This window comes from Linderina pennispora, assembly GCF_002104995.1.
Source record: "Linderina pennispora strain ATCC 12442 chromosome Unknown DL89scaffold_11, whole genome shotgun sequence".
Lineage (NCBI taxonomy): Eukaryota > Fungi > Kickxellomycota > Kickxellomycetes > Kickxellales > Kickxellaceae > Linderina > Linderina pennispora.
Window position 1 is genome coordinate 417,758 of NW_024468259.1, and position 17,317 is coordinate 435,074.

Below are 17,317 nucleotides of genomic sequence, written 5' to 3' on the forward strand. Positions count from 1 at the left end.
TCCTGGCATACTTGGGTTCAGGGGGGCTGCGAGAGGATTGGGCATAAAGTTATTGGAGCCGATGCTGCCGTGGCTGCCAAGTGGACTATGCAGGCTCATGTGCGGGTTTGTAAGCGACGGGAAGGTAGCGCTACGCTGGATATTCACCAATGTGCTTTCGTCGGGCATACCGGCACCGGCAGAGCCACCAAGCGAAGGATCGGCCGGCATGTTACTGCCCATATTTGCAAAGGCCGAATTGCCACCTCAACCCATGCAAGGCAAACGGCGTCTGGTTGCCGGAATTGTCTGCAGCCATATGCGAGATTGGAACACTTGACGATGTGGTGGGGTTAATGTCGGCGGCTGAGCTGGACAGCCCAGGTATGTCCGATAGGAGCTGCGAAATGTTTGACAATGTGCTTTTCCACTTTGTGTGGATCCTGTACGGTGTCCTCGGTGAGTTGGTTTTGCGCAGCTAGTGGAGGTACGGCTCCCGAAAAATCGTCTAGCGCAGAGAAGGAGTTGATGTTGGATATATGCTGTAGCGATTGATACAAAGGCGGTGAAAAGATATCCTGGGATGTGACTACATGACAAAAGGAGGTTATATACAAGATGTTAGCCTGGTGTACCTATAGCTTTGTTTTATTCTTCAGTGGGGGCGCTAATAGATAGTATACCATTGACCAATCTCGGTTGGGTTGGATGGTCAATGGGCGCCAGTTATTAGCTGTGGCTTTTGGATTGGGACTCTCGTCTTGTTTTGACTGCCTGGCAGTTAGTATACTATTGCCTCCATTGGTTTCATTGCAATGGCATAGGCTCGATTATCACAGTAGAGCATAGTCATATGGATAATATATAGTGGCACATTACGCGGCTGGCATTGTAAGAATTCGTGCTATGTGCTGAGACAAGGCACGTACAGTGGTTTATCTATGGCCACCCCATGTTTGTGGGTCATGGATGACCAGATTAGCAGCAGCTTAATGAATGTTGAGGATAATTACGATGTGGGTGGCCGGTTGAATCGACCCGCTGCCAAATTGCTGTTTCTGACCAACATACCTGTACTTGTGACCCATGGATCAATGCCGAATATGCACCATCTGTCGTGGCCGATGAGTGGTCACTGGTTCCACTTATCTCTGGCCCTAAATCCTTCATTACAGCCATCCTACCCAGGACTCCCCCGACACTTGTCTCTTGGACCATCTACGAGCAAATGCGTGTTAAGAGTGGCTGCATTAAGGGTCGGACAGCTTTACACCATACAGAAAGGCACATACCGACAAAAGGCAATATTTAAATATGCATACGTACCACTACTGCCGATTCCAGCAAGGTGATGATTCCCCTGTGCGGTAAGTTGTGAACTGCCGTCTTCTGCGCCTGTTGACTGTATGTGGCCGACAAGGCTGGTTGCTGGGTCGAGGGTCATGAACGTGCTCGGGGGAAGAAATGCCAACGGCTGGTGGTGGTGCATTGCCATGTGGCTCTGCCCGAACAGCCCCATTGTCCCCAGTGGCTAAACTTGAACAAAGCGGATGAGGGAGGTTGCGGGAAAACAGGATCACATTAGCTGTTGGACATACAATAGGTACTGGGTGCAAACATAGGGTGACAAAGCGCAAAAATTCGGGGGATATGTGTGAAAGTCCCTTTTTCTTACCTCGGCATTCGTGCTTATCGCCACCGCAGTAGAGCTCGCAGCAGATATCAAACCGAACTCGCTGCTCATGTGGTTGGTGCCAGTAGACAAAGGCAGAGCAGGTGAACCAGCTTTTGGGCTGCTGTGCTGACTAGCTGCCATGCGAATATCAAGTGAAGGGCCCTGTGAGATTTCCTGCTGATGGCCAGCGGAGGAATTTGACTGCGAACTAGTGGTCACTGTGCCACCAGTGCGCGGCAGGAGGATGTGCTTGTGGATTTGGTCGCTCTGGCCGCTGGTGCGCTCGCTGAACGAATGCAGTTTAGCTTCGGAAATATTCGCTGATCGTGCCTCGCCATTCCTTTGTATGCGACGTCATCTTTTGTTTGCAACCAGGAGTGTATAGACCAGCTATACTATATGCTAGACTCCTAGATATTGGTAATATTTGTGCCGAAACCTAAGAGCCTGGGAGATGCGTTTCCGGTTTTATAATAAAAAAACTACACGGTTAGTGGATGGCAAGTAAGAATAATAAAGACAAGGATCCAAAAGCTGAAAGATGGTACGTTTTGCACAAGGTGCCCCCCTTTTCTTAGACTATATTTCTTATTTGGGGAGCGCCCTTGCCAGAAAACCCACCAATGTTGTTTGAGTAATAAGGTGGAGTGTGAAAGTAGGGATAACTGAATGTAGCGCTTTAAGAACCCAAGGGGATCGCAAACAATTAGGTCCGCACGAAGGTAAATCCTTAGTGCTGGTCGATGTTTGAAGAAAAAGTATGTGGAAATGTGGGATGTGGCCCAAGAGTACAAAAATGCAAAAGGGGTGAGCTGGAAGGAGGGAAAAAGAAAGGAGGAAATGGAAGGAGGTGAGGCACTTATTCTATGTTGCTCGGACATCACAATCTCGGTTATAAAGTTAGCCACTAGAAATGCTGCATGAAGATCAATATATGCATCTCTGAAAAATTCTATGTAGTCTTCTGGCAGGAACACAGTCCTAGACCTCACTCAGCCCAACCCGATCACTTGCTGTCTTTTTCAACTTACGTGCTATTCAACTATTCTCTTTGCGCTTGAGAGTGCGTGTTTATGAATGAATGCCCGGCGTATCTACGATTGCTAAATCGATTGAGGGCTCTCTGTATCAACACAGAATAGAGTGAATATAATGTCAGGAACAAGAAAACTTTTGCTAGGAGAGCACAATATGCTGTAGTCTTGAGATATTTCTCCGTGTGCTTTTTATTCAGCTGCATTGATAGTCCCTGTGGAATAGCATACTAATACATCTTCAACGATAACCCATGCATCGAACCATTTTTCTTTGCCACAAGTTGGGAGTGAGCACATTGTGATATTTGGTAGAGGCACTTATGTAGGAATATGTAGGCGAATGATTTAGGGATGCAATGCGCCAAGGTTACCACATATGCATAATTTAGCATTGGCGAAATCACAGATGATGCAGCAGGAATGCAAGGTTAGCCGCTTACCTTTGGGAGCTTGCAGAAGAATAAATTCGGGAATGTGCTTGCTGTCTGCATATTGTAAATTCTGAGGATAGCGACGAAGGTCCAACATTTTTATGTTGGTGCTGTTTGTTTGAGGACACTGCTGCTGGTGGTGCTGCCAGGGATACTGGTGACCAATCAACTAACCTTTGTCCAAGACGCAAGAGTTAGCTGTATCGGCAAAAAACATTGCAACAAATCACTATGGACTGCACAAAAATTATGCTGCTTCACTCTTGGACATGGGGTTGGGGGATGATGGGCAGACATGGAAGGTACCCGAGCAAACGTCAATATATGGCTTATTGTTTTAATTAAGAGTCAATGGGATTGTGGCTTCATTGACAGATATTCACTGTGCGTCCGCCATGTCCCCGTATTCTCCACCCATCGTGCTATTCCTTGGCGGGTGCGAACGCCATAGCTGGACGAGTGAGGCACCGGGCTCACGCGTGGAATCAGGGAAATCGCCTGCGATCAAATCAAAGGAGCTGGGTGGGAATTCTGGCAATGCTGTGCGGCTCTTTGTCTAAAGCATGATTAGCTGAGCTGAAGTTCATGCCGAAAGTCGGAACGCCTCCAGACGTTTTCCATCTGCAGACCGGCAAATTTTAGCATTTCATTCTCTTCGCTCCACTAATTTTTCAGCAACTTAAGCACTAGTATACAATCCACAATGTCCGACGACGAGTTCCAGCCGCTTACCCCCACTCTGCAGAATGTGCTCGACCAAAAGTCGCTGCAGTGGGTTTTTGTCGGAGGCAAGGGCGGCGTGGGCAAAACCACGACCAGGCAAGTACTTCCACGAAGAAACAGGGAAGCGCTGGCGACTTTGCACATCACGCAGCATATTCAACTAATGTAATTGCGTTTCTCGTGGTGTAGTTCTTCGCTGGCAGTTCAGATGGCGGCGGCGCGTGAGAGCGTGCTTTTGATCTCGACCGACCCGGCACATAACCTGTCTGACGCATTTGGACAAAAGTTTGGCAAGAACCCGACGTTGGTGAACGGGTTTGACAACCTGTTCTGCATGGAGATTGACCCGACCAGCAGCATCCAGGAGATGATTGAGAGCGCGGACAACAGCGCAATGAACTCGATTATGCAGGATCTGGCATTTGCGATTCCGGGTGTGGACGAGGCCATGGGGTTCGCTGAGGTGATGAAGCTGGTCAAGTCGATGGAATACTCGGTGATTATCTTTGACACGGCGCCCACGGGCCACACTCTGCGGTTCTTGTCATTCCCGACGGTGCTGGAGAAGGCGCTAGCCAAGGTGTCGCAGCTGTCGGGACGGTTCGGTCCGATGATGCAGCAGATGTCGGGCATGATGGGTGTGAGTGCGAATCACGAGGATATCTTTGCCAAGCTGGAGAGCATGCGCGCCGTGATCAACGAGGTCAACCAGCAGTTCCAGGACCCCGACAAGACGACGTTTGTGTGTGTGTGCATTTCCGAGTTCCTGTCGCTGTACGAGACCGAGCGGCTGGTGCAGGAGCTGACCAACGGCAACATTGACACGCACAACATTGTTGTCAACCAGCTGCTGTTCCCACCCAAGGAATCCAACTGCGACCAGTGCCAGGTGCGGCACAAGATGCAGCAAAAGTACCTGGAGCAGATCTTTGACCTGTATGAGGACTTCCATATCACCCTGCTGCCGCTGCTGACACACGAGGTACGGGGTGTTGACAAGCTCAAGACCTTCTCTAGGCTGCTGGTGGAGCCTTTCCAGCCTCCTAAATAACCTAGATTGGACCCGACGGTATGGGCTAGTTTCTTTTACCACCAAAGAGTATCACAAGTTCTATATATCCTTACCACCATGAGCTCCTTTTAGGGAAAGCGTGCCAAGGCTATGATGATCTGGTCAGTACGGCGCAGTGCAGCTCGAGTGCCACTAGCTGGGATACATCAGAAATGTATCACCTACTAGCGTGCAGGCAGCCTGTGTAAGCATAGAATAGCCTGCTGATACTCCCCACTTGCCTTGTGGGTGGCATGTACAGTCTGTCACATATGGAAACAGCCGGCATATTGACTCTGCAGCAGACTCAGAATCTCCTTTGCTAGCTGCCTGGTCCTGAGAGCCCGCCTGGATCAATCCATCGCCAAGGAATAGGAGCTTACGAATATTAGGCAGTGGCCGTCCTAGCAAGCTTTCAATCAACACCAGGTCTCGGCTGATCCCCAAAGTCTTTGGGTTCGCATGGTGTGCAATGATTCGGACCTCTGTAATAAGATGTCGCTTACTGAGATCATCGATCAAACCAATGCTAAACCTCTAAATGTGCTTATGCGGATATTCGCACGTATGATCGTCACAAATTCACGGGTTATTGCTCTCCAGGAGTAGGACTCTGAATGTTGTGTCAGGCAGCTCGATAGCGCGAGCAGGATATGTCTTGGTGAATCCCTCGACGTACCAGTAGTCATCCATAGTTGAGACGGGACCGACAGAGTTTTCAGCTAGCTTAGCCGCGTTAATAGGCAACTCAGTTTGCCACTTGACACCCGCACTCCGGCGAGACATGGTGATTAGCAGAACAAAGAGTAGCTTGACTATAGACGGCGTTGGAAAAGCAGTGTCCAAAAAGTAGTTTTATTGGCAACGGGTATTTGGAAATGGGGAAGGGCGATGAGGAACAGCCGAAAAGTGCGCAGCTTCTCCCATGAGTTCATGTACCACTTTTGAAATACTTTACAAAAAGGTTGTCAAAAAATAGCACTGCGTGTAATGGCACGGTTCTGCACTGTGAGTGAGCTGCAAATGTACGAAAATGCGCATCCGATTACGCAGCCATCTGATGTTTCCCTATAGACATCAAAATCAAGGGCCACTTTCTAGGCCAACGATATGCTTGCTGGCTGGTAGAAAGAGCGTAAAAATGACGATGCTGTAAAGAGATACCGATGGGCAGGCGCACTGCGACACTGGGGATAAGTTCGTTTGAGGTATAGCTCTACATCCTTCCATGACTCGTTTTGCCTAAATATACACTGGGTAAGCTTATGCGCAAACCCCCATCTCCCTGCCCGAAACAAGCAGCGTAGATGTATCCACTCATTGATCAACTGCGAATAGTTCGCAGTTTCTCTTTGTAGAGGCTTTGTGTAGCCAAAAGGCAAAAAAAGTGCGTGCATAAATGCTCTGGGCGCCATGCAGCGTTTATTTACATAAATCAAAGTAGCTTGCTTTTCAGCACTACGTCTTGGCAAAGAGGGGAATGTAAATTGGGATTGCAATAGAGTATCCTTTTTCCATGGATGGCATTTTCGGCTACAAATATTTGAATGTGCAAGGGGTCCTATGTTGCCCGAAATACACAATACACGAGTTGCTATTCTTTAGAGTCTATGCCAGGGCAGGTGATCCGACTCCAATAGTGGATTTGCTCGGAAAATCATTGCTCAATGTCTTCAAATCATCCGACATGGATCCAACATGGCTTGTGTACATGGGATAACTTGTTCACGACAACTTTTGCCAAAACAAAATGGCTGGCTGTCGAAATTTTTCCCTGCTGCTACAGGCTGTCAGAGAAATGTAGCAAAGGGGTGTACCCCTATAGACTTGCCATCTCTATCAGTGTAGTAATGCCAATCTTTAAGCATGAGCAGCTATAGCATCTAATACAGCTGGAGGATGAATCTGTAGCATCAAGTCACATGGCCCGACATGGTTCATGTGTGATGTGCTGTGTACGATTGTAAAGGCTATAAAAGCAGAAGTAGCTTATGCTCTGGCATGTATTCTGTCTCTGCTCTTCCACGGGCACATGAGAGATATATGCAGCTGATAGGCGACGGCTAGCAAGCTAGAGATACTGCGGCCTCTACGCTATGACGATGGATTCAGTTGCTACCTCAGCATCGCTGACTTTCGCTCATCTGCCGACTACTTTAGACATATTTTCGCATACCATTAGTGATGGTCTATTTTGTTTTGATAATCATTATTGTAACACAGCCTGGGTATCCCAGTAGGACTCCAGAACATGTAGCGCAGACACTAGATCTGCTTTCTTGAAAAATTGTATTTCCGATGGCAGCCAATTCAGTCTCGCAACGTGCCACAGCAGCTGGACAGTATCCCCTCGTTGGTGGGCTAATCCCGCATGGGCCAATACGGCTGGAGGAGCCCAGCAATATTCCCAGTCTAGGCCAACAGCAAGCCCCTCTAGCCCTGTCTCAGACGCCTCCTTCTGGAGCCTTGCGAAATATCCCCAATTGCGCACGACGCTTCCTCGCACATCGTTTCAGCATCCTCCGATTCGCTGGAAATTGCCAGGGGGATTTTCCCACCTGGATGGAAGGCTCTCCTTGCCACTGTGCAGCAATAGCGCCGGGTTACGTGCTAATGACGTCAGGCCTAATTTTAAAAAACCTCCTGGCTCGGTGTTGAGCCAGGGGACATTGTTGGCGGTATTTAGAGAGTTGGAAGCCCCCCGCTTTGCCTCTGCCGAGGCATTTCGAACTCTAGCACACTTTTCCACTTACATTTTCAGCACTCTTATACGCTTACTTGGCGTTTAACCCTCCTCTATCACACACTCAAGAACACCATCATCAGTATGGCTACATCAATTGCACCGCGCTGGGCCACAACAGCTTCTGGCAGATGCCTTAAGCTGGACTCAACCCATATGGCCAGCCGGCGCGGCATAGCAACAAATCCGAACGACACGCGTAGTGGCCCGCCAAAGGCCAGTGCGCTGTCAAAATCGCGGCGACTGGTGACCAGTGCACGCATCCTGCCTGGCGGGTTTGAGAGAACCCGCGCTGTATGACTGCCACACAAAGATTCCACGGTGCGAGCCGTATCCCACGACACACCACGGCGGGCAGTTCCCATGGCTGCTGAGCGCCGAGCGGCAGCGCATCCCCGAAGACGACCTGGAGGGCACCAGCATTGTGCCTTGGGGGGTGCGACAGACACTAGCGCACTCGCTGAATGAGTGGGTCGCGCAGATGGTGCTGGGCAAGCAGGCCTTGGATGACGTGTGCGTTGGCGCACGGCATGCATTGCCGCATGTAGCCCAGACACTGTCTGAGGTGGGACGCGGGGGCGTGGCGCACGGGCTGGACACAATGTTTACGCCTGGGCTGCGTGACCGGTTTGCGAGCGAGCTGGAGAAGCTGCGCGCAGCGGGAATCGAGCTGAGCCTGGAGGTGAGCAAGATCTCAAGCGCCAGCGTGTGCGGGATCCGCACGCAGGTGGGGCCGAGCCGGGCGTTCGGGTACGGCGAGTCGGCGAGTCTGAGCGCGGGCGTGGCGCGGCATGCATACAAGGTGCGGCGGTTTCTGGGTATAGCGCATGCAGTGCCGGCTGACTCGGAAACAGAAGCGCTGCGGCGGTATGCGAGCGTGTGGGATGCACTGCAGGGGACTGTACCGGTCAGGGTGCGCGTGGATGTGGAGATTGCAAGCCGGATGCGGTATCGGCTCGTCGACTCGCACCAGAAGTCGTCCCAGCACGAGCTGCTGGCGGACGTGCAGCGCACAACGATTGTGGACGACGATGCCGAGCGCAACGTGGTGCTGACGCTCGAGTCGAATAGCATTGCGCGCGGCGACCGGCTCGTCTGGAAGGTGGCTGACATTGACTACTTGCTGTCGAGCGAGCGCCGGATCCACAAGGAGCTGGCCGAGGCGACAAAGTAGAACTGCTATAGCTTTTGTTTTTTTGATGTATTTAATGTTTGTGCACACGCCTCTTGGGTCTTTGTGTCTGGGCCGGTACCAGTCACAGGTCGACGGCGGACAAGAGTGTCCTGGTTGGACTGCGTTTACTGAGCCAGTCTGCGGAAGTGGACGATAGTGTAGCCTGGCCAATGCGAGGCGTCTACAGTCCAAAAGTGGTCTAAATATTGCTGGGGTGAGCAGCACTGTGCGACGGATGGGGGGCAGGTTCCAGGTGGTCCAATTGGCAGCAAGTGGGATCCGCTTTCAAGTGCCTCTGTGGGTTTGGTTCAGGTAAGCGCGAGTTTTTTTTTTTTTTTTGCCGTGGTAGCCGTAGCAGTCGGCCAGCTCAAGGACGCTGTTTTCCCGGCGACCAGGTCCAGAGTTGCTATGCATAATGGCAATCAAATAGATGCAATGTCCACCACAAAAGAGTCGGCGTGGGACGATGCATGTGTGCATGCGGTTTTGGGAGCAGAAGAATGTGACCTTCTTCGCTGTGTCAGAAATCCGGGAAAGGGAGAGGACCCGGGGATGCCAGAAGCGAGCGCCTCCTCCCCTTCTGGCGGTCGTTGCCATCGCTGTCGTCCACCCGGATCCGCTCCCCCTTGGATCCGGGCGGCTGTTTGTTCGGGGCTCTTCGATGGCGCCTCTATTGGGTGTGGCGGGGACGGATATTAGCGCCTGGCGCCTCTGGTCCTACCGCTGCTTTAGGCTGGAGCAGCGGGGAGGAGGCTTGTAGCGTGGCCAGATAGAACACGCTCGGACGAGGGGCAGGGTGGGATTGCCCGATACTATCACGTGCAGAAGAGGTGCAAATCGCTGCACATGGCTTGGGATGCACAGAGATGACGGGCATGTGCAAAAGCACTGGGCCAACCAGTGTGGATTTCTGTCAGACAAGAAGCGGCCGGAGCCTCGTGCGACGGCAGTGCGCAAATGATAAGGGAGGGGTTCTGCGAAAGGAACCGGGGGCTGTGGCAGCACCGGCAGTAGACTACGGGCAAATCCGGTTCAGAAAACGGGTGGACAAAGCGGAACGAATGCCAAAAGTAAAAAATTTTGCGGCCTGCTCCGCTCTCGGGCCATTCCCACCGTATCGCAAGCAGCGTGCAGGCATGTGCCTGCGAGGGCACTATAAAAGGGATGGTGGGCGCGGGGGGCCGAGGAGCGCCTGCTCCCCTCTTCTACTGCAAGTTTCTTACCAATTCACTCTAATACCTGTACTTTTCTCCCGTGCTTTTCAACATGTCCAAGGAATCCGAGATCTTTGTTGGAGCCATCGACCAGGGCACGTCGTCGTCCCGCTTCCTCATCTTTGACACCAAGGGCCAGGTGGTGGCCAGCCACCAGGCCGAGTACCAGAACTTTTATGCCAAGGCTGGGTGGGTCGAGAAGGACCCGGACCAGATCATGGAGTCGGTTGAGACCGTCGTCGTGGGCGCGTGCCGGCGGTTCAACGCGCTCGGCTATGATGTGTCGCAGATTAAGTCAGTGGGCATCACCAACCAGCGCGAGACCACGGTCGCGTTTGACTCCGAGACTGGCGAGCCGCTGACCAACGCCATCGTGTGGAGCGACGTGCGCACCAAGGACCTGGTGCACCGGCTGGTTGAGGACGCCGGCTCGGCCACGCGCTTCGCGTCAATCAACGGGCTGCCCATCACCACCTACTTCTCGGGTACCAAGATGCGCTGGATGCTGGAGAACGTGCCCGAGGTCCAGGCGGCGCGCGAGCGCGGCACGCTGCGGTTCGGTACCATCGACACGTGGCTGATCTACAAGCTGACGGGCAACTACGTTACCGACGTCACCAACGCATCGCGCACCATGCTGATGGACATCAAGACGTTCAAGTGGCACGACGAGTGCCTCGAGTTCTTTGGCGTCCGGCGCGAGGAGCTGCCCGAGATCCGCTCGTCGGCGGAGGTCTACGGGAAGATCCTCGAGGGCCGTCTGGCGGGAGTGCCTGTCGCGGGCTGTCTCGGCGACCAGCAGGCGGCTATGGTGGGCCAGTCGTGCTTCGATGCGGGCGAGGCCAAGAACACGTACGGCACCGGCTGCTTCATGCTGTTCAACACCGGCGAGGAGCCCATCTTCTCCAAGAACGGCCTGCTGACCACCGTCGGGTACCAGCTGGGTCCCGATGCCACGCCCAAGTACGCGCTGGAGGGCTCGATTGCCGTGGCCGGCTCTGCGATCCAGTGGCTGCGCGACAAGATCGGACTGATCTTCTCGGCAGACGAGATCGGCTTCCTGGCGGACTCGGTCGAGGACAACGGCGGCGTGTACTTTGTCACTGCCTTCTCGGGCCTGTTTGCGCCGTACTGGCGCGATGATGCCCGCGGCGCCATCGTCGGCCTGACTCAGTATGCCACGCGTGGCCATATTGCGCGCGCCACGCTGGAGTCGGTGTGCTACCAGACCAGGGCCATTCTGGACGCCATGCGCAAGGACTCGGGCACCGAGCTGCGGCGCCTGCGCGTTGACGGCGGTCTGACCAACTCGAACCAGGCCATGCAGATCCAGGCCGATATTCTGAACATCGAGGTTGTCCGTCCCGAGATGCGCGAGACCACCGCCCTGGGCGCTGCTCTGGCTGCCGGTCTGGCTGTCGGCATCTGGAAGGACCAGCACGAGCTGCGCCAGGTCGCCCAGTCCAACGTGTCGGCCTTCTGGTCGCGCATCTCTGACGAAAAGCGCGACGAGATGCTCAAGGGCTGGGACAAGGCTGTCGAGCGCAGTCTCGACTGGGCCTAATTATTTTCTATGCGTTTCCCGACTTAACCTAATGTATTCAACACTGCTCAAATGCTGTTTGCCTCTGAAAACTCCTGCCGGATGCGCTGCTCGCTGGACAGCAGGTAGTCCAGATCAGCTACCCGCCACTCCAGCGGCGACGCGCCGTCAATGATGCTCGACTCGAGCGTCACCATTGTGTTTCTTGTTGCGTCGTCATCCACAATCGTCGTGGAGCACCCGTCTTTGCCGCCGATCAGCCGGTACCGCATGTCTGTGTTGACCTCAACATCCACACGGATCCTGACCGGCTCACCGCCGCCCAGGGCGCTCACCAGATCCTTAAAACGAGCTGTCCACGTCCTCTGCCTTCTGCGCATGGACGACTCCCAGGAACATCGTTGACCTGGACAGGCCTGGCGGGCCAGCCCAGCACGCAGCCCAGAGGCCTTGGCCTGGTCGATAGTGCCGACCGCCGAGCCGATCTGGGTACGAATTGTGCGTATGTTCGAGCTGTTGACATGCTTGACTTCGAGCACAAGCCGCACGTTATCGCGCGCCAGCCGCCCGAGCTCGTCCTGGAATCGCGCGAATAGCGGACCTGTCAGCGCCCGCTGCAGCTCCTCTGATGACTCACTGCCGCTGAACAGCTCGGCAATGTGCTCCAGAGCCATGGCTGCCCCCGCCGCAATGTCCTCCATGGCCTGGGCACCCAGTGCCGCCAGCGCTATCTGCCGGTTCAGTGCGCGTGACAGGTACCGCCGGGCTGCCATTGGGAGCGATGCCTCGCGGCCCCCGGTGGCCAGCGGGTCCAGGGGAATGCGCTGCCGCTCGGCACTCAGCAGCCAGGGGAAGGAGCCTGCGTGGTAGACGGCTGGGTACGGGTCGCTGAGTGCGATTGGTGCTGCAGCGGTTGTTGTGCCGGCTGCAGGCGTGTCGTATGCCGGGTGCTTTGTGAGCCGCCGCGGATGCGGGTGTGCATTGGCGACCAGTGACTGCCAGAATACGTCTGCGGGTGCTAGAGAGATACATTATTTAATTGATGAGAGGCAAAGAAGAGAGGGGTGGGATTCATGCAAAACTTTTGTAACTGCCCGCCTGTACGCATTCGATAAAGCGCGCGGGAATTGGAAAGCACATGAGCGCTAGAACACCTTTCATGTGTATTTGGTTGCTGGTGTAGATGCTCCGTGCCGAAAAGCAAAGCCGGAAGCTGGGTCACACGCGGGGCACCGGGCCAAATGTGGCGATATTGGGATTTGGGCTCTCTGCTTGAGCTATCCAGCCCTCCCCCAAAGCATGTGCCGAACTCGAGGCTCCTTTTGCGCAGCGTCTTTTGTGCGAGCAGCACTGCCAGGGCACCGAGGCAGTATTGGCGAGCCAAAGTGTCTACTTTCTTTGCTGACGGCTCTGGCGTACTTGCTCGGAGCAGCACAATGCTTCACGATCTCGGGCTCCCAACGGTTCGCGATTTCTCGAATGACGTTGTCCTCGATAAGTACTGCATTCTGCACAGACACACGAAGCTGCGCCTCAGAATCCTCCAGTGCATCCCTTATCCCAACACTAGAGCCGTATCCGGAAAATAATAGTGCTTATCCGTGTCGCTCAGCTGGCGCTGCTCACTTGGTGCAACCTGCCCGGCGATGGCTTTGACTCCTCAGTGTCTCTTCTACAAAAAGAACCAAAGTCACTCTGAACCGGCGGCGCTCCTCTGCAGCCTGCCCAAATGCCCTCGCTGCTGCCAACGACATCATGCAGAATGTAGCTGTTAAAAATAGATGCACGATTGCATGCTGACAACCGTCTGAATTTTTTTTTTTCAGATAAAAAGAGAACTGAAGCCCCACACTGGCAAAACATCCTGACCCACAAATCGTTGAGCGCTCTGCCATTGGCGGCCGTCTATTTTTGGACTGGCACGAAGCCAGATTGCCGAAACGGGTGGTCTCTGGCTATTGCGTCGGGTCAGATAAAGAGGCAAGGTTTAGCCATGTCTGGCGGGAACAGGTGCAAACAGCTTCTTCTCTTTCTCCACTCGTCGCTGCTCCTTTCCCCCGTCCTTCTCTTTCATTCATCTTGTTTATAGCGCTCATTAGAGAGGAACCCGCATAGACGCTCTGTTGTTGTTTTTCATCAGCTGCCGGACAGCCCTTCCATCGTTTTTCTACCAGACTCTTGGATAGTACCTCCAGCCCAACCAGGTTGCCAAACAGTAAGTGCCATGGAAAGAAAAGGCTGCTAGACGCACTGTAATATGGCTGTGGGATCTTGTTTTGTTTTCGAGGCGATCGCCAAACGGCGTGAGCGAGTGAGAGTGAGAGTGAGAGTGAGTGCGACGGCGGACCAACAGGCGCGATGGCTACTTTTTTCTTCGCACTTGTGGTTTGTTTTCTCAGTACAATGCCCAGAGCTTGATGCAGCTCTTCCCATTTCCCTTTTTGGGAACGACATGGGCGACTCCTGACAGCCCACCCAGCTCCTTATTCTCTGGCTGCTCTTTCTGCGTTCACTATTGCTTGCGTCTTTCCTTCTCTTCTTTGCTTGCCTTCCCCCATTTCTTTCCATTTTTCACTAACCATACCTGCCTCCTCTTTTGCCTTTAGCCTCCACGCATTATCACCAATTAACACTATGCCGCCGAATTACGAGCGAGGCGCTACGCTCAAGCGTGGCCGCACAATGATCCGGCAGGACCGCCAGCAGGCGGCCGCTCCCATGATCACCAAGAAGAAGCAGCCCACGACCGCCTGGGTTATCTACTCGAAAGTCATCACATTCTGGGCTCCTGGCATCCTTCTGACCAAGCTTGGCGGTATGCCTGAGGCCGGCATGCAGCAGGCGTGGCGCGAAAAGTGCGCCCTGGTGTCTCTCATTGTGCTGGTGTGTGGGGCTGTCGTCTACCTGACGCTGTTCCTGCCGATGACCTTCTGCCCGGAGAGCACGTCCAAGCACCAGAGCAACATCCTGCAGGTATCGAGGAAAGGCTATGACGGCAACGTCGGTGTATACGGCGAAGTCTACTCGGCCTCCTCTGCGCAGTGGCCCAACCCCATTGAACTCTACACCGGGATCGATATCAGCTACATGTTCCGGAAGGACACCCCTCCCGAGTGCGAAGACGCGAGCATCACGGGTCTGCGTGCCATCAACACCAACACGTGTACAGAAGAGACCCAATGTACCATGGGCGACCTGAATAATATCGAGGCTAACTTCCACGTAACCAAGGAGAACCGGCCCGTCGGTTACGATTGGGCCGACGTTACAAGCACAACCGGTCTCTTTGTCATCAACGGCATTGTCGTGAACCTGACACCGTACCTCAACTTGGTCAAAGACAACGGAGCCAAATACGATATTCTCGACCAGGCCATTTTCAACGCCGCTAACAACGGCTACAGCGACGCGACAGTCATGTTCCAGCGCACGGATCAGATGAAGAAGGCAGCTAAATGCATCAGCAAGAAGTTTGCGGCTGGCGTGCTGGCCAAGGATACCCCCGGATGCTTCTCGGTCAACCTGTTCAACTACGCCGCGCTTGTGGTTATTGGCGGAATTGTGCTCACGCGCTTCTTCATGGCAGTCGTGTTCCAGTACTTTTTGTCGTGGCAGCTGGTGCGCCGCCCGCCCCGCAGCAAGGTGCGCCCTGTCTCGTACAACGCTGCAGCGCCGTGGTCCGGCAAGAAGCCCCAGACCGGCGGTACCAAGACTGTGCTGCCGCAGGGCGATATGGACGAGCTGTACACTATCATGCTGGTGACGTGCTACTCTGAAGGCGACGAGGGAATCCGGGCCACCTGCGACTCGCTGTGCGGCACCGACTTTAGCGACTCGCGCAAGCTGCTGTTCCTGGTGGCCGACGGAAACATCAAGGGCTCTGGAAACGACCGTTCGACTCCCGACATCTGCGTTGACCTGATTGAGCAGGATCCGCAGTTCCTGGACCCGCAGCCGTGCTCGTACATCGCCGTGGCCGCCGGATCCAAGCAGCACAACATGGCCAAGATCTACTGTGGACACTACGTGGTCGGCAACCACCGCACCCCGGCCATCGTCTGCATCAAGTGTGGCACGCCCGAGGAGCAGGAGTTCCCCAAGCCCGGCAACCGCGGTAAGCGCGACGGCCAGATGATCCTGATGAACTTCTTCTCGCGCGTCATCTACAACGACCGTATGACGCCGATGGACTACGACATTTTCCGCAAGGTCCACCATCTGATGGGCGTGACTCCCGACACGTTCGAGATCATCCTCATGGTGGATGCCGATACCAAGGTGTACCCGGATTCGCTGCGTCTGCTGGTGAACTGCATGAACAACGACCAGCTCATCATGGGCCTGTGCGGCGAGACCAAGATTGCCAACAAGCGCGACTCGTGGGTCACTGCGATCCAGGTGTTTGAGTACTACATTTCGCACCACTTGGCCAAGGCATTCGAGTCTGTGTTTGGTGGTGTAACCTGTCTGCCTGGCTGCTTCTGCATGTACCGCCTCAAGGCGCGCAAGGGCGACGACTGGGTGCCGGTTCTGACCAAGCCCGAGATCTGCCAGGAGTACTCGCAGAACGTGGTTGAGACCCTGCACGAGAAGAACCTGCTGCTGCTTGGTGAGGACCGCTTCCTGACTACCCTGATGCTGCGCAACTTCCCGAACCGCAAGATGATGTTCATGCCGCAGGCCATCTGCAAGACCGTGGTTCCCGATGAGTTCAAGGTTCTTCTGTCGCAGCGCCGTCGCTGGATCAACTCGACCTGTGCACAACCTGCTCGAGCTGGTGCTGGTGCGCAACCTGTGCGGCACCTTCTGCCTGTCGATGCAGTTCTCGATTGCGCTGGATCTGGTCGGCACCGTCGCCCTCCCGGTGGCCATCGTGCTCACATACATCCTTATTGTGCGCGCCTGCATGACCACGTACAACTCGATCACCGCGTACCTGCCGCTGGCCATGCTTATCATGGTCCTGTTCTTGCCTGCGGTGCTGATCTTCATCACGACCCGCAAGTGGATCTACGTGGCCTGGATGTTTGTGTATCTGGCCGCGCTGCCCATCTGGAACCTGGTGCTGCCTGTGTACGCGTACTGGCACTTTGACGATTTCTCGTGGGGCGAGACGCGAAAGGTCGCTGGCGAAGGCAAGGACAAGGGCCACGGCGACTCGGACGGCAAGTTTGATGCCTCGGCAGTCCCGATGAAGCGCTGGGAGGACTACGAGCGCAAGCGCCTGCGGTCGATCAAGCGCAAGGAGCGCAAGCAGTACGCCGACGACTCGTCGTCGTACCTGCCGGCTAACGTCGACGACAGCGACAATGCCGGCCTGCTGCAGAATGCGGTCGACGAGTCGATGTACTACGAGTCCAACCCGGGCTACTCGTTCATGGATGACTCAACCAATACCTCGGTTATCCACAGCAGTGGCACCATTGTTGGCCAGCAGCACAGCCAGCCAGCATGGCCAGCCAGCAGCATGGCCAGCAGCAGCAGTACGAGATGCACGAGTACCCTCAACAGGGAGGGTATGGCAACGAGGCGGATTACTATGGTCAGCAGCAGGGCGGCTATGACCAGTACGGCTATGGCCAGCAGGGCGGTTACGACCAGTACGGCTATGACCAGCAGCAACAGCCGCCTAGCCAGCAGCAGCAGCAGCGCCAGCGCCCTGGAGGCCCGCGCGACTACCAGCATTAAATCTCCCACACAAAAAAGCCAACATATACATACCTATTCCTCTTCTTTCTTTGCTTGAT

At 54.4% G+C, this 17,317-nt stretch overlaps 5 protein-coding genes across 5 annotated transcripts; 4 read left to right on the top strand and 1 right to left on the bottom strand.

The window, feature by feature from the left end:
• Window positions 1-4,032: 4,032 nt before the first annotated feature.
• On the top strand, window positions 4,033-5,263 carry DL89DRAFT_269100 (anion-transporting ATPase). The gene has a single exon (XM_040888158.1). The coding sequence runs from the start codon at window positions 4,054-4,056 to the stop codon at window positions 4,894-4,896; it is 843 nt and encodes a 280-aa protein (XP_040741768.1). The 5' UTR covers window positions 4,033-4,053; the 3' UTR covers window positions 4,897-5,263.
• A 2,460-nt stretch (window positions 5,264-7,723) lies between these two features.
• On the top strand, window positions 7,724-8,813 carry DL89DRAFT_259160 (uncharacterized protein; the record flags this gene model as incomplete). Its single annotated transcript, XM_040885666.1, is given in 2 exon segments — window positions 7,724-7,933; window positions 7,953-8,813. 2 exon segments carry the CDS (start codon window positions 7,724-7,726, stop codon window positions 8,811-8,813), a joined length of 1,071 nt encoding a protein of 356 aa, XP_040741769.1.
• A 1,013-nt stretch (window positions 8,814-9,826) lies between these two features.
• Window positions 9,827-11,615, top strand: DL89DRAFT_38627 (glycerol kinase). Its single transcript, XM_040891601.1, has one exon. It carries the CDS (start codon window positions 10,080-10,082, stop codon window positions 11,589-11,591), a length of 1,512 nt encoding a protein of 503 aa, XP_040741770.1. The 5' UTR covers window positions 9,827-10,079; the 3' UTR covers window positions 11,592-11,615.
• On the bottom strand, window positions 11,615-12,606 carry DL89DRAFT_38645 (uncharacterized protein). Its single transcript, XM_040891602.1, has one exon. It carries the CDS (start codon window positions 12,341-12,343, stop codon window positions 11,639-11,641), a length of 705 nt encoding a protein of 234 aa, XP_040741771.1. The 5' UTR covers window positions 12,344-12,606; the 3' UTR covers window positions 11,615-11,638.
• A 1,598-nt stretch (window positions 12,607-14,204) lies between these two features.
• Window positions 14,205-17,258, top strand: DL89DRAFT_294463 (uncharacterized protein; the record flags this gene model as incomplete). The annotated part of the gene is made up of 3 exons (XM_040890517.1): window positions 14,205-16,286; window positions 16,345-16,995; window positions 17,034-17,258. The coding sequence occupies 3 exons, from the start codon at window positions 14,205-14,207 to the stop codon at window positions 17,256-17,258; spliced, it is 2,958 nt and encodes a 985-aa protein (XP_040741772.1).
• Window positions 17,259-17,317: the final 59 nt, after the last annotated feature.